Source organism: Galeopterus variegatus, unplaced genomic scaffold, assembly GCF_000696425.1.
Source record: "Galeopterus variegatus unplaced genomic scaffold, G_variegatus-3.0.2 Scaffold6198, whole genome shotgun sequence".
Lineage (NCBI taxonomy): Eukaryota > Metazoa > Chordata > Mammalia > Dermoptera > Cynocephalidae > Galeopterus > Galeopterus variegatus.
In genome coordinates, this window is record NW_007732309.1 from 112,302 (window position 1) to 126,472 (window position 14,171).

The window sequence follows — 14,171 nt, forward strand, 5'->3', positions numbered from 1 at the left end:
TGTCTGTTTGCTCATTATTTCAGGAGTCTGTATCAACATCCTCCTATGGATTTTTACTTTTGATACCAGAACTGTAAAAAATATATATATAAACTTAGACAACCTTAAAATTTGTAGGGTTCATTGAGCATTCAATGATTCATGAAGTGGCCCTCATCAGAGTGCAAGCAGCTTAGCACCCCCCTGGGTGGGTAAGAGAAGAAACTTTTCTAAGGTGTTCATGAAAGCAAGACAAAAAATATATATTTGATTGGTTCAAGTAGAAGGACCCTGGTTAGAAGATAATTGGTGGTTTGTGATTGGTGAAGCTTAAATTTCCTTTTACTGTTTACATTTGGCTTGGTTTTCTTATAATGCAACTAAAGGCCCTACAGCTCTTTCATACTAATGGCCTCTGAATTAAAAAAAATAAATAAAACTAGGCGTTTTCTTTTCTTACATGTTCTATGGTATTTATTGCCTTATATTATTTTAAATTATTTTTATTATGGTATTTGCTGTGGCTTGAATGTCCCCCCAATGCTCATTGAAACTTAATTCCCACTGTGACAGTGTTAAGAGGGTAGAAAATTCAATTGTGGTAATTAAGGTGGGGACTTTAAGAGACGATCAGATTGTGAGGACTATTCTCTTGTGAATAGATTGACCCATTCATGCAGTAATGATCATGGTTCTGATGGCTTTAAAAGGAGAGCCAATGAAGAGGTTAGCTCTCTCTTGCTCAGCCATTTCACCATGTAATACCTTGCATAGCTGTAGAGTCACTATCAACAAGAACAGGCCCTCACCGGAGGTGTTCCCTGGACTTTGGACTTTCCAGCCTCTGAAACTGCAAGAAATAAACTTTATTTCTTTATAAATTATCCAGTTCTGGGTATTTCTGTTATAAGCAACAGAGATGGAATATTACATATTATTCACATGAAATATAATTTAACATTATTACCTTTAGCACATTCAAAATGTTGTGTAACCATCACCACTGTCTAGTTCCAAAACAAATGGTCACCCTGATGGTAAATTCTTTATCCACTCAGTAATCACTCTCCATTTCCCACAACCCCTGACAATCAGTAATCTGCTTTCTGTTTCTAATATAATTTAACATTATTACCTTTAGCACATTCAAAATGTTGTGTAACCATCACCACTGTCTAATTCCAAAACAAACGGTCACCCTGATGGTAAATTCTTTATCCACTCAGTAATCACTCTCCATTTCCCACAACCCCTGACAATCAGTAATCTGCTTTCTGTTTCTAAAGGTTTACATATTCTAGATATTTTACATAACTGGTATTACTCAATTTGTGGCCTTTTGTGTCTGTAGCATTCTCTATTCTATCTTAATGCATGCTCTTGTAACTACAGCCTCATCTTCCATTGTAAATTATAACTGATTATACTTTGTCAACATGAAGTCTACAACTGTCCCTATGTTACCTTTCAATTATGATAGTTTAAAGAAGTATTTGTTTGTTACACATTTCTGTTACTTTTGTGTGTGTGTTCCCATAAATACAATGATCCAATCTCCAAATAGACATTTGCCCTTTTCTTTATATTTTTCTCACTTTTTGCTTTTTGTTAAATGGTCTTGGCTGTTCCCTCCAAGACCACAGGTGTTGACCCCATGGAAGTCTCTGGAACTGAGCACAGGTCTGATTCTTCTTCCAGGGAGAATGGAAAATAGAAATGGAAAGGACAATTTGCTGGGCTTCAAGATGCAACTGCACATTCTGCCCAGGATGTTTGGTATTTTGCATTGTAGTCTGCATTCCCTTCACAGACAATTCCAGGCTTTTTAATTAAAATGCTTAAATGAGTTTAATTTGTAGGAACTTTCCTGGATCCGATTACTGCCCCAGATCTACTACCACGGAGATGCCACTTCCAGACCTCTGAGTAATTTCAGCCTCGCTAGTGTCTAACCCTCCAACCCACTGGCAAAAAGAGCTTTTCACATAAACTATTTTCAACTTGTTATGAGGAGGACATCTTGGTTTCCAGTATAAGTGGCCCACACACCCTAAGCTTTTACCTTCAAACTGTTTGAAACATCAACTTGAAATAAGCAGTTTCCAATGCTGCTCCACAGGAGGTGAAATTGACTCAAAGGGTTCCAAATGCCAAGAGACAGAGGTTGGGGATGTGGGAGTGGTGGGAGAGGATGGTGGGAGGATGGCGGGGGAGGCCACTGGGTGTGCGATCATGTGGGGTGGCCTGGGCAGTCCAGGAGCGGCTGACCCTCTGCCTGCAGGACGGGAGTCTCCAGGTGGCCGTTATGGTGGTGTCTGAGAGTCAGCTCAAGAAAACGGTGTCTAAGTCTTCATGACTTTTTCTCGATTAAGTGGTTATCCTTAATTATAGAGGAAGTTTTGGGGAGCTGTAGAAGACTATGGCCCAGTACAAATACAGGGACCTAAACGTATGTGAAACTGTCAACGTTATTACTCTATACAGAGACCTCAAACCTGTGTTGGGTTCCTATGTTTTTAATGATGGCAGTTCCGGGGAACTAATGAGCCTACTGAAACAATTCCTGTGCCTTACAGAGGTAATACATATAATATTCCAATATGTCTATGGCTGCTGGACACATACCCGTACAATCCTGCTATCTGTTTTGTTAAGCCTACGAGTTTAATGACTAAACACAGGAAAGCATGTTGACGCAATAGGAAGATATATCCTCCTTATCTACATGAATGGAAACGCCCACAGTCAGAGTTGTTGGGGTTTATTCAGGGCATGATTGTGGTATTTGGAGGTAAACTTCCAGTCCTCTCTCATCCTATTGTTTCAGCATCCTATCCCCCATACCAAGCAACAGGGCCACCAAATACTTCCTGCACGCCAGATATGCTGAGTGGAATCTCTGCATACCCATCCGGACACCCACAAATCCCAGCGGTTACCCAGGCTGTCCTTACCTGCCTGGTGGTCCATATCCTGCCACAAGTTCCCAGTACCCTTCCCAGACTCCTGTGATCACTGTTGGTCCCAGTAGGGATGGCACGATCAGCGAGGACACCCCCCAAGCCTGTCTCATCTGAGCAGTGACAAACCGAGGTGGCGGATGAAGGAGGAAATGGAGTGTGCCCAGGCGGAGAGCTCAATGCCTTGAAATGAATAGAGGAAGACCTGAAAAAAGGTCACCAAAAACTGGAAGAGAATGGTTACCCATTTAGATGAAGAAGTAGCTGAGGTTGATAAAAACATACAACTTTTGTAAAAAGACAAAAACTCAGTTCTGCTCTGGAGAAAATGAAAAATCAATCTGAAAACAATGGTATCGACGAAGTTATCATTCCCACAGCCCCAGTATACAAACATTACAAATCTGTATGCAGAGGAAAATGCTTTTGAAGACACTTTTACCTGCGAGACGCCTTGAGGGGGGGAATAACAGACCTGGATGCCTTCCTGAAGTATGCACATCCTCTGTCCTGCCAACAGTTCCAGCTGAGGGCGCCAATTCAAAAACCAAGAACGCTGGTCTCAGTGACCGCTACTGAATTCTGATACCAGCTGGATGTTTAACTCTTCTAAGCGTCCTTTCTTCTCTCCTTTCTCTTACCAGTAGATGCCCAAAATAAATTATTGCAGTTTATCATTCAAGCGTAAAATATTTTGAATTAATAATATATTTCCTGCTTTCTTTCGGTAAAGACTGGACTTTTTTTTTTTTTCTTTTTGGCGGCTTGACAGGCCAAAGGATCTGAACCCTTGACCTTGATGTTATAAGATGGCACTCTAGTCAACTGAGATAATCGGCCAGCCTCAAGACTGTTTTTTAATGCACTTTCTAACCTCTCTACATTTTTTGTGCTAGATGTCGGGATTGACGATGCTAAATAAAACTTGTTGCATAATTTAAAACACCAAAAAGCAAAAACTAACACCCAAAAACATGATTCCAAAGCTTGTAATCACGGACAACACGAGGAGGAGCAGAAACAGGCCCCGGACCCTCCCCGGCGCCTGCCGCGGCCGGGCTTCTCTCTACGCCCCACCCCTGCCGGCTCCGCCCCGCCCAGGTCCCGCCCCTTGGCCGTCCAGTCTTTTCCCTGTGCGCGTGCGCGGTTCTCTGCAGACCCGGAAGCGGAGAGCGCGGAGCAAAGATTACGCCGCGGCGCGTGAGTTTCTCTCTATGTAATTCAAAACTGATTTTGGCAGTCCTCGGTTCATCATACTAGGGGCCTAGGTTCACTGCTGACCTTAAAATTCCTGCACCTCCGCCTCCACCCCAAATAGGAATATATGCAGACGTCGCCGTGAGAGCCCGGGGTTCGTTTCCCCTCTGGGTTAACGTCTCTGCAGCTGGGCTTGTCTCTGGGATTCTGCTCACAGGTCATGTAGACACCTCCTTTCTCCTCGTTTTCCTACTTAAAACCCTTTATGGACCTGGCAGTCCCCACGGCCGTTGTAAGTTCTCACCAGAGAGGTGGATTCACGTCCTTCACGACCCCGAATCTTCCCCTTATCGGCCCCTGGATGGAGCACCGGGCGCCCCAGTCCAAGAGAGGCCGCATCCTCTCCCTGCCCCTGAGAAACCATTTCTGTCTCCCTGATCTGTGGTCCTTCTTCTCAGGCGAGATTCTTCCGCCCCCCGGGCCTTCCCTTCTCAGTCACTCCTCCGTGTTGGGGGAGGTGACATTGACCTGTTTGTGACGTGCCGTGTTCTACGCCCCAAATTCCGCTCCATTGGAAAATGTGCTCTTCTGGGAAGCAGCCACTTTTCCCCATCGCTCTTCTTTTGAATGTGTTGGTAAAGAGAATTGGGAGAAAGGGAGATAGAGAGCGACTAGGAGAAGCAGAAAAGCCGAGAGAGAGAAAAGAAGAAGAACCATAAAGAGCTGGCAAAACAGAGGATGGTTGAAGGATTTGCAACAAGACAGTTTGAGAGAGAAAGAATCATCAGAAAAAGAGTCAGCAGGAGAAGAAAATAGAGAAATGTAGAGAAGAGTTGGATTTCCAGAGAGATGAAAGGGAGCAAGGCCCTTCCAACAGATGGGGGAGAGGATGAAAGCATTGGTGCCATGGCAGGCAGAGCCACGAGGTGTGGGACAGAATGATGTAGCAAGGAGTGACAAGGAGAGCAGAGGGGGAAGTACCATTTCAGCCTCACCCTTACCCCTACCTCTGTTTATATTGCCTGCTCTGCATATTTCCTTTTACCCCCTTTTCACTGTCTGGGTACTGGTGACAACAAGGCCCCAAAGGGAGAACAGAGTCAGAAGCTGGGAAGATTGCTGGGCCTTCTCCTCTGAGTGGTGCTAACCCTACATTCACATTAGAGTGCTGAGGCATTTTGCAAAGTCTCTTGTGCCCGCTTATGAAAGATTCCTGTTTGCATAGACAGGTTGTGGCTCAGCCTAAATAGTATTTACTGTTTCTCAGGTGATTTTCTAATCCGTATCCAGCTTTGAACATCAAGGTCTGTGTCCTCCGTATCTGAGGACTGGGATCATCCTGTGATTTAGGGAGATATGAGGGGGCTGTGCTCTGCATCGTGTTGGGTTAGGGCCAGGTCTGTGTCCTGAAGGGGTGCTCATTCCAGCCCAGCTCCCCACTGCTGCGGCATGTTTTTGGGCATCACCAAGACAGGTGAGAGTTGTGAAGAATGGGGTCAAAAACTCACGTTTTCTTTCTCTAGCATTTTATTGTCCCTGCATCCCCCCTGGTGCGGTGAGCAGCAGAGGATGGTTTTTCCACATGGTGAGGTCTTCCCTGTGTGTGTGGTTGTGGCACAGGAAGGGAAGGTGTTGTATCTGAGCATTAACCAACAAATTTTTGACATTCAGGTTTGACTTGTAAAGATCATGTTACGTGAAGAAGAAGCCTGGAAGAGGAGGAAGAGGAAAGGAAAGGAGTCAGGCATGGCTCTTACTCAGGTAAAGTGATATTATTGGTTGATTGTTCTGTGTCCTTCCTTTCTGACGTGTGGGCATTGGAGCTGCTAATCTCTGACTGAAGTGTCCTGCCTGTGATGTTTGCTCGCACTCACCCATGCCTTCCCTCTGTCCCTCTCATCTCCACATAGATTCCATCTCACCTCCACCCTGTAACACCCTGTAACACGAACTTGTGAAGAGGCTCTGCTGCGCATGTCCTGGGAGGGGCTTCCCTCCTGGAAGTAGATTGGAGACAGAGTGTGGGCCCCATGGTGTCAGTGCTCTTTGGCAGGAGGGAGTGTTTAGTGCCCATATCTGGATGCACTGTCACCTCTCTATAGACCAGGATTAGAGGAGCTCATATTGGAAGTCATGTATTCATGTGTACAAATATCTGGTAAATTCTGCCAAAGTAAACCAATAAAGGGAAATCTTTTGTGCCTGATTTTGTAATATATTTGAAGTTAAACTAATGAGCCTGTATATCTCTGTCTCCAAACTCTCTGTGACATCACAGACATCAGCGATAGAGGATGTATATTTTATTATTGATTTTAATATATGCATTCAATATAAATATCTAACAGCAGGAGATTCCTTAAACCATTCTCAGCACTTCATCCCATGGAGAGTGGTGTTCCTGCAGGGACCCTTTTGCAGCAGGTGTTTAAGGTGAAATGATTAAAATTTTTCTCAGACATCAGAGCAGAACTTCTTTGTCATTAGAGAGGATGGAGCCATATTATCCTTCTACCTCTTGTTAGTAAATGTTTTATATACATATAAACATCACATGATGTATATATTTGTTTAATAGGAAAACTTCAAACAAACATAAATCGTAAGATGTAAAGCATCCCCTTTCCTTTCAATCATCCACTCTCACTCACATCTCAGTGGAGAATTGTCATTGTCAGTTCTGTGGAAAGGGTCAGCAAGTGTCTGTATGAGTGTATTTACACATCATTATGAAATTTTAGAAAAAATTCTTCAGTGAATGTTTTGTTGCAATGTTTTATTTTGCAGGTTTTGAAATTTTAAGTGTTTTCATATTAGGAAACAATGATATTTTGCTCTTTTGCATCCTTGTTAGAGCATTCTCTGAATGAAGATGTGGGTCTTTTATAATTTTTCATAGTTTAAGAATGCTATGGTGGCTGTCTCTGAGCATGTGGACTTCTGTACAGATGTCTGAGGGTTCCTCCAGTTGGGGCAATTCTGTGTATATATATGAGGATTCCTCCAGGTTGGGCATCCTTCTTCAAGGACAGCACATTTTGTATTTGGCTAGATTTTCCCTCTGCCCCCAGCTACAGAGGTGCTCTCTCCAACCAACACAGTGTGAGATTTCCCATTCATTTTAGGAAAACTTGATACTACATTCTTTTTATACTTTGATTATCTTGTGAAAATAACAATCCTCTGTATTAGAGGATGAACAGGACTAATGCCATCTTATGTCCCACCTGCCATGTTGACTTCTGTTTAAACTCTTTGCTTCAGACTTATCCTACATTAACCATAGGGCAAGCATAAAGAGAACATAGGTTTCAGGGAGTGAATGATTTATTACAGCAGGTGGTGTCAATGGTCTGAGCACCAATATCACAAGACCCCCTGCCTCATGGATCACAAGACACCTGGTGAATGATGTTATCAACTTATTTTTCTTAACTTTTTTACTTGAAGTTATTTTTAGTAACAGAGCTTTGCGATATGAATTTTGCCTAAATCCAAAGAGCTAGATCTCTCATCTGTTGATGTCTGATTCTTTGCTGCATGTGACTTTTCCTGTATGTAAGTTCCCCAGTGATAAGTATCTTTATATACCATATGGGCTTGCCTGCTTCCTTTGGTCTCAAAGTACCCTCCCATTCAGAGGGCATTATAGTTTAACTCCCTCCTCACACAGTATTTCAATTTTCTAATTTCTTAGGAGTTTGTGTAGGTCTTAGAAATTTATGGATGGAAATATAGATGTGTGTATGTCTATATATAAAATGGATTTTCATACTTTGTTCAATTTTCCTTTCATGTATTTTAAGAGCTGTTTTGTACTTTGTAGCTTAATTCTTTATATATAACCCAGGTCTTTTTTTAAGTTATACATTTTTTTAGCCTATGACAGAAATCTTTCTTCTTTCATGTCCTCTTTTTTTTGTATCTTTGTTTTATCTTGTTTTAGAAGACCTCCCTTAGTGCATGATTACAAAATATTTTGTTTCATTTGCATGTAATGAACTATTATTGTCTAATGAAATTTGGATTGATATGATATCTTGTAGGATATCATTTTATTCATTTTAAAGTTTTAGGTTTATATGTAGTTTGGCAAACTCCTCCATTTCCTTTTTCTGTTCAAAATTATATTGGCTCTCCTTCAACACAACATAAGCAGATTTTATTAAAATCCCACGTATTTCTTTTGTGTTTGATTGGCTTTTGATTGAATTTGTACACAGGTCTTATGTGACCATGTTTTCCAATAAGAATTGGGTTTCTCAGTCTTGATCATGTCTTTGTTATGTCTTGCAGTAAAATTTTGTTTTGTTTTGTTTTGCAGTTAAGCAGTATTGAGTATATTCATATTATTGCACAGCAAATTTCTGGAACTTTTTCATCTTGTAAAACTGAAAGTGCATATCTACTAAGCACTATTTCCCCTCTCCCTTCCCCACAGCCTTTGTCAACCATCTTTCTCTTTTCCATTTCTATGATTTTGACTACTGTAGGTAGTTCATATGAGTGGAATAACACTATATATGCCCTTTTGTGACTGGCTTATTCCCTTTGCTAATGTCCACCAGGTTTATCAACATTACACCGTGTAACAGGATTTTCTTCATTTTAAGAGTGAATAATATTTCTTTGTAAATATTACCTTTTTTTAATCCACCACCTGTGGATAGACATTTTGGTTGCTTACATATCTTGGCTGTTGTGGTTAATGCTGTGATGAACATGGGTTTGCATGTACAGCATTTAGAATATAGTGCTTAGCTCATGGAAAGTGTTGCCAAGCTTTAGTCATTGCTTTTGCTATTATCATCATGCTGTTTAGATTCTGTCTTCCTTTCTTTAAAGCCACAGTGGAATTTGTTGTCTCTGAAGACACCACTCATACTCTAGCTCGTCTAGATACTGAGTATGACTTGGTGTATCACACACAATACCTAACACTTCTAAAGAGAAAACCCTGTGTCAACTCTCTATTTGTATACTTCTTGCATTGTTTTCCTAAGTGAAAAACCCTCATTGATTTAGAGGATATCGTTACCTCTTATGGAAAAGTTTAATAAAATGCAATTAGGAAGAGGTAACTTGCTCAAAAGTACCTTAATGTGCATCTGTCAGAAAACTCACTTAAGTTAAATCACTCTTACAATTCTCTTCTACTTTTGTGTGAAGATGATACCTGTTTCTATAATCCCTTGGTAAAATGCATTTTTTATTTTAGGGAGGCTTGACTTTCAGGGATGTGGCCATAGAATTCTCTCAGGAGGAGTGGAAATGCCTGGACCCTGCTCAGCGGACTTTGTACAGGGACGTGATGTTGGAGAACTACAGGAACCTGTTCTCCCTGGGTGAGGATAATGTCCCTCCAGAATTTGGGAATTTGCCCTTGTGTATCTTTACATTTTCCCTCTTGTGCCTCTTCGGAATCCCTACATTGCTCCATTGGGATTGAAGCCTTGTTGACTCTGAAATGTGGCATCTAGACTTTAGCCTTCCTCATTTTTCAGGTGTTCTGCACCCTTCTTGATACGTGAGTGGTACTTCCATAGCTGAAGTATTTAGAAAACCTTCTAGCAGACTTTTGAAATATCATTTTTTTCTACCCCTGAGCTTCTGATTCAGTGCTTCCTGGAAGAGACCTAGATACCTGCATATTACAGTGTTTCTTAAGCATTCAAAAGAAGATCAGTGGATGAGGTTCTAAAATGTTTTTCTAGATTCATATGTAATGTCCTCTCTCAGGTAAACATAAGGTTGGGATTGTAGAAAGTCACAGCACTATATATTTCTTTCTGTTTTAAGCAGGAATCTCTCATTTTGACCTGAGTCTCATCTCTATGTTGGAGCAAGGGAAAGAGCCCTGGACTGTGGAGAGCCAAGTGATGATAGCAACAAAACCCAATGGGTGGGAATGGATCAAAGGTGTGAACACAGGTGAGAGCTCAGATGGGCAGAGAGGAAGCCACATCATTAAAGTGTTTGGGAAATTCTGCAAGAGGGAGAGGTCTGTGAGAAAACAAAAGTCTATGACCTATGAGCTCTGAAAGGAAATTTCTCTTTTTCTCTACTTATCACTCTGTTCCTCAGAAGTGTAATAGTTTATCCTTTCACCTTATGGTGGTGCTGCAGCTCATACGGAAACAAATGCAAAGCCCTTTTTATGATGAACAACACTCTGTCATCTGGCTTCTGTGTACTCTCTGTTTCCTTCACTCTGAAGGGCATGGGTAGGTCCATTTCACAAGGGTCTTCTTCTCCCTTGGTCTTTCCTTCTGTGTTTGATTGTATCTGATACTCTGTTTCCTTTTCATATAGTTCAGAGCTGGGGCATCTGTAGTCCTGACACCTGTATCTTTCTTGGTCTCATCCTATCTTCTGTGTTTGGAAGACATAGTCAGAAGATGGGAAACACTGGGCTCTCTTTTTTTCTGTCTGGGGCCCCAGAAACTGCAGGGAGCTGTCTCAAGTCCTCGCTGCCTCCTGAAGTTTCACAGGCTTTTCCTTCCACTATGTTTTTGCCATACTTCTCAGGTGTGTATAACAGGGCAGTGGGTTGGATCTTCTGAGATTATTATTACTCAGCAAAATTATGAAAGCAAAATAAATAAAGAAGAAAAATTGTGAAAGAGTACATAGAAAGGTCATCTCTTTGATCCCCAGTCCTACATTAGAAGCAAAGCTTGGTCTTTCATGGTCTTTGCCTGAGGTCTATGGGAGAGCACAGAGTCCCATCTGAAGAGGCTACAAAATCTGACCCTCATATGTCATATTTTTCTCTCTCTTGCACTACTCTTGCTATTTTGTGAATGTAAAAAGCCTTGCTTTTTCTGACTTCATATTCTCTTAAATTTGCTAGATTTTGCCTCTGAAACTTGCTTTTGATATACACAGTGGTAGAGTCAGACATGTCATCCTTTTTTCCTGCTGTGATAACCCACCTTTACATTATAGGTAAGTTCTATGCTTTCCACTATGGAATGGGTTTACATGATAATAGAAAATTTTTGAAGAACATATTAACTAGTTTGTTTAAGTATCATCCTGCTACATACAGAGATGCCCCCGAAGCCACTGAGTGGAGTTGATGCATGCCCCAGGATACTTGACTAGAAAGTATCAGAAGAGCCTAACTGATAAGGGTTTCCTGTTGTTCTGCTTTTTCAACAGTGTCACAGAAGTGTCTGTCAAGGGCTCTGTGACAATGTAGAACACTTATACTTGTGATTATCTCCTTTAAGCCAACAATCAATGGAAAACTTTGATCAAATTCAGAACCTCCCATGCGTGAGGCTCTTGACTAAACTATTGTTCATGCTTCATTTTCTTTTCTGTGTTTGTCATTTTTTTTCTCATCAACAAACCTTTGTTAAACCTTTGTCGAACAACAAACCTTTCTTCAAATGTGTTCAATTTGTTGTAGGTTGAAAGCTACAACAAATATCTTTTTGACACATCTTTTTTTTTTTTTTAAAGATGACCGGTAAGGGGATCTTAACCCTTGACTTGGTGTTGTCAGCACCACGCTCAGCCAGTGAGCGAACCGGCCATCCCTATATGGGATCCGAACCCGTGGCCTTGGTGTTATCAGCACCACACTCTCCCGAGTGAGTCACAGGCCGGCCCCTCTTTTTGACACATCTTATAGAGGGAGCTCATACTTTTCTGTCAGCAATGTTCTGTAGTGTTCATTGTACACATCTTTCTCCTTATTTTTAAGCTATAAAGTATTTAATTTTTTTCAATGACATTGTGAATGGATTTGTTTTTTTAAATTTTATTCTTTTTTTTTTTTGTGACCGGTAAAGGGATCATAACTCTTGGCTTGGTGTCGCCCACACTGCGCTCAGCCAGTGAGCACACTGGCCATCCCTATATAGGATCCGAGCCCTTGGCCTCAGCACCACTGCACTCCCAGCGCCGCACTCTCCCGAGTGAGCCACGGGGTCAGCCCTTAAATTTTATTCTTACATCATTCTTTGTTAGTGTTTATGAATGCAACTGATTTTTCTGTAAAGCTTTAATGTCCAGGAACTTGACTGAATTCCTTCATTAATTCTAAAAGATTTTTTTCTGTGGTATCTTTAAGGATCTTGTACATATAAGATTATATTCAGGGCTGGCCAGTTAGCTCAGTTGGTTAGAACTCAGTGTTATAACCCCAATGTCAAGGGTTCAGATCCCCATACTGGCCAGCTATCAAAAAAAAAAAATAAGCGAAGATTATGTCTGTGTGAACAGAGATAATTTTACTTCTCTCTTTCTAGTGCATGCCTTTTCTTTCTTTCTTTTTTTTTTTGTTCAATTGCTGTTGCTAGGAATCCCACATTATACTTAACAGAAGTAACAAACATGGGCTTTCTGGTCTTTTTTTAATATTAAAGGAAATGCTTTCAGGCATTCAGCATTGAGCATGATATTAGCTGTGGGCTTTTCTCATATGGCCTTTATTATATTGAGTTAGATTGTATTCTTAGTGTGTTGTGTGTTTTTCTCTTGAAATTGTGTTGACTTTTTAAAGATGATTTTGCTGCAACCAGTGAGAAGATCATGTGGTTTCATTCTTTTAATGTGGATTAATACATGGATTGATATTTGTGTGTTGCATCTTCCTTGCGTTCCAGGAATTAGCGTCACATGGACACAGTATATGATCCTTTCAATATGCAGTCCACTTTAATTAGGTAGGTTTTCTTTTGGGTTTTTTTTGAGAATTTTCTCTGTGATTTTTCAGGGATGTTGGTCTATAGTTTTCTTGTAGTGTCTTACTCTTATTATTAAAAGAATAGTAAAGGGCAGTAGTGAGAAGAAGAAGGAGTAGAAGAAAGCTGATTGTGAATTATCAGTTGGGGTAACTCACTACCTTCAGTCCAGCCTCTTGTAGCGTCCTTGCCTGGTATATTAGTCCGTTTTGTGTTGCTATAACAGAAATACCTGAAACTGGGTAATTTATAAAGAACAGAGGTTTATTTGGCTTGCAACTCTGGGACAGCTGCATCTGGCACAGGCCTCAGGCTCCTTTTACTCATGGCAGAAAGCAGCAGGCAGCTGGCAGGTACAAGCAGATCACATGGTGAGAGGAAGCGGGGGCGGGGGGCAGTGCCAGGGTCTATTAAACAACCAGCTCTTGCAGGAACTAATAGAGTGAGAACTTACTTATTAATCCCCTCTCCCAAGGAGACCATTAATCCACTCATCGGGGATCTGCCCCCATGACCCAATCAGTTTCCAGCATTGCCACATTCGGGATCAAATTTCCGCATGAGTTTTGGAGGGGACAACACATCCAAACTCCATCACCTGGCTTTGCTGTCAGGATCACTTCAGCCTTCACTGAATGAATCTTCCCTCCTTCTCAGTCTTTTGGAAGAGTTTTTTTTTGTTTGTTTCTTTATTGGGGTATAATGTTAGGTTCTTGATTTGATGCCTTTTTCTATTTCAATGTAAGCATTTAGAGTCATGAATGTTTTAAATATTTAATTTTTTAAAATTTCTTTTATTTTTGAAATTTTACCTCTACATATTCATAGAATACAGTGTGTTGTTTCAGTACATACATACACTACATTGTACAGTGATTCACTTAGGGTAGACAGGATATCCATCACCTAAACATTTGTCTGCTTTTGTGATAATTACATTCAGGATCATCTTATCTAGTAGGCATTTAGAAATATGCAGTATAATATAATAAGCTATACTCAGTCTAGAACATCAGAACTTGTTCTTCCTATCTACCTGTAACTTTGTACCCATCAATCTGCCTCTTTCCCTTTACTGCCATCCCCTCCACCACCTGTTACCCTTCCCTTCCCAGACTCTGGTAACCATTCTTCTACTCTCTACTTAGAGATATGAGTTTTTTCATTAGCATCTCATGAGTTTTGGCATGTTGTATTTTCCTTTTCCTTTGTCTCAAGATATTTGCTAATTTTCTTTGTGATTTCTTTTTTGACTCATTGGTTGTTAAAGAGTGTGTTGTATCATTTCCACTTATGTGTGGATATTCTAGTTTTCCTTCCTTCTGCTGTCGATCTCCAG

At 40.9% G+C, this 14,171-nt stretch overlaps 2 protein-coding genes and 1 pseudogene across 3 annotated transcripts in view; all 3 read left to right on the forward strand.

Moving 5' to 3' along the window:
* LOC103605968 (zinc finger protein 665-like) overlaps positions 1-14,171 on the forward strand; it is a gene marked incomplete at its 5' end in the record, with an annotated part of 77,182 nt that overhangs the window by 26,643 nt on the left and 36,368 nt on the right.
* Positions 2,285-3,518, forward strand: LOC103605969 (annotated as a pseudogene).
* Positions 5,854-14,171, forward strand: part of LOC103605966 (zinc finger protein 347-like) — a 21,255-nt gene continuing 12,937 nt past the window's right edge. The window contains exons 1-5 of one of the 2 annotated variants that reach the window (XM_008590565.1): positions 5,854-5,897; positions 9,355-9,481; positions 9,936-10,067; positions 10,449-10,664; positions 10,990-11,036. In XM_008590565.1, coding sequence (XP_008588787.1) covers positions 5,883-5,897; positions 9,355-9,481; positions 9,936-10,067; positions 10,449-10,664; positions 10,990-11,015 — 516 coding nt within the window. In that variant the 5' untranslated portion in view covers positions 5,854-5,882 and the 3' untranslated portion in view covers positions 11,016-11,036. Of the gene's footprint in view, positions 5,898-9,354; positions 9,482-9,935; positions 10,068-10,448; positions 10,665-10,989; positions 11,037-14,171 lie in introns of those variants that run through there. The other variant, XM_008590566.1, reaches the window with a different exon arrangement.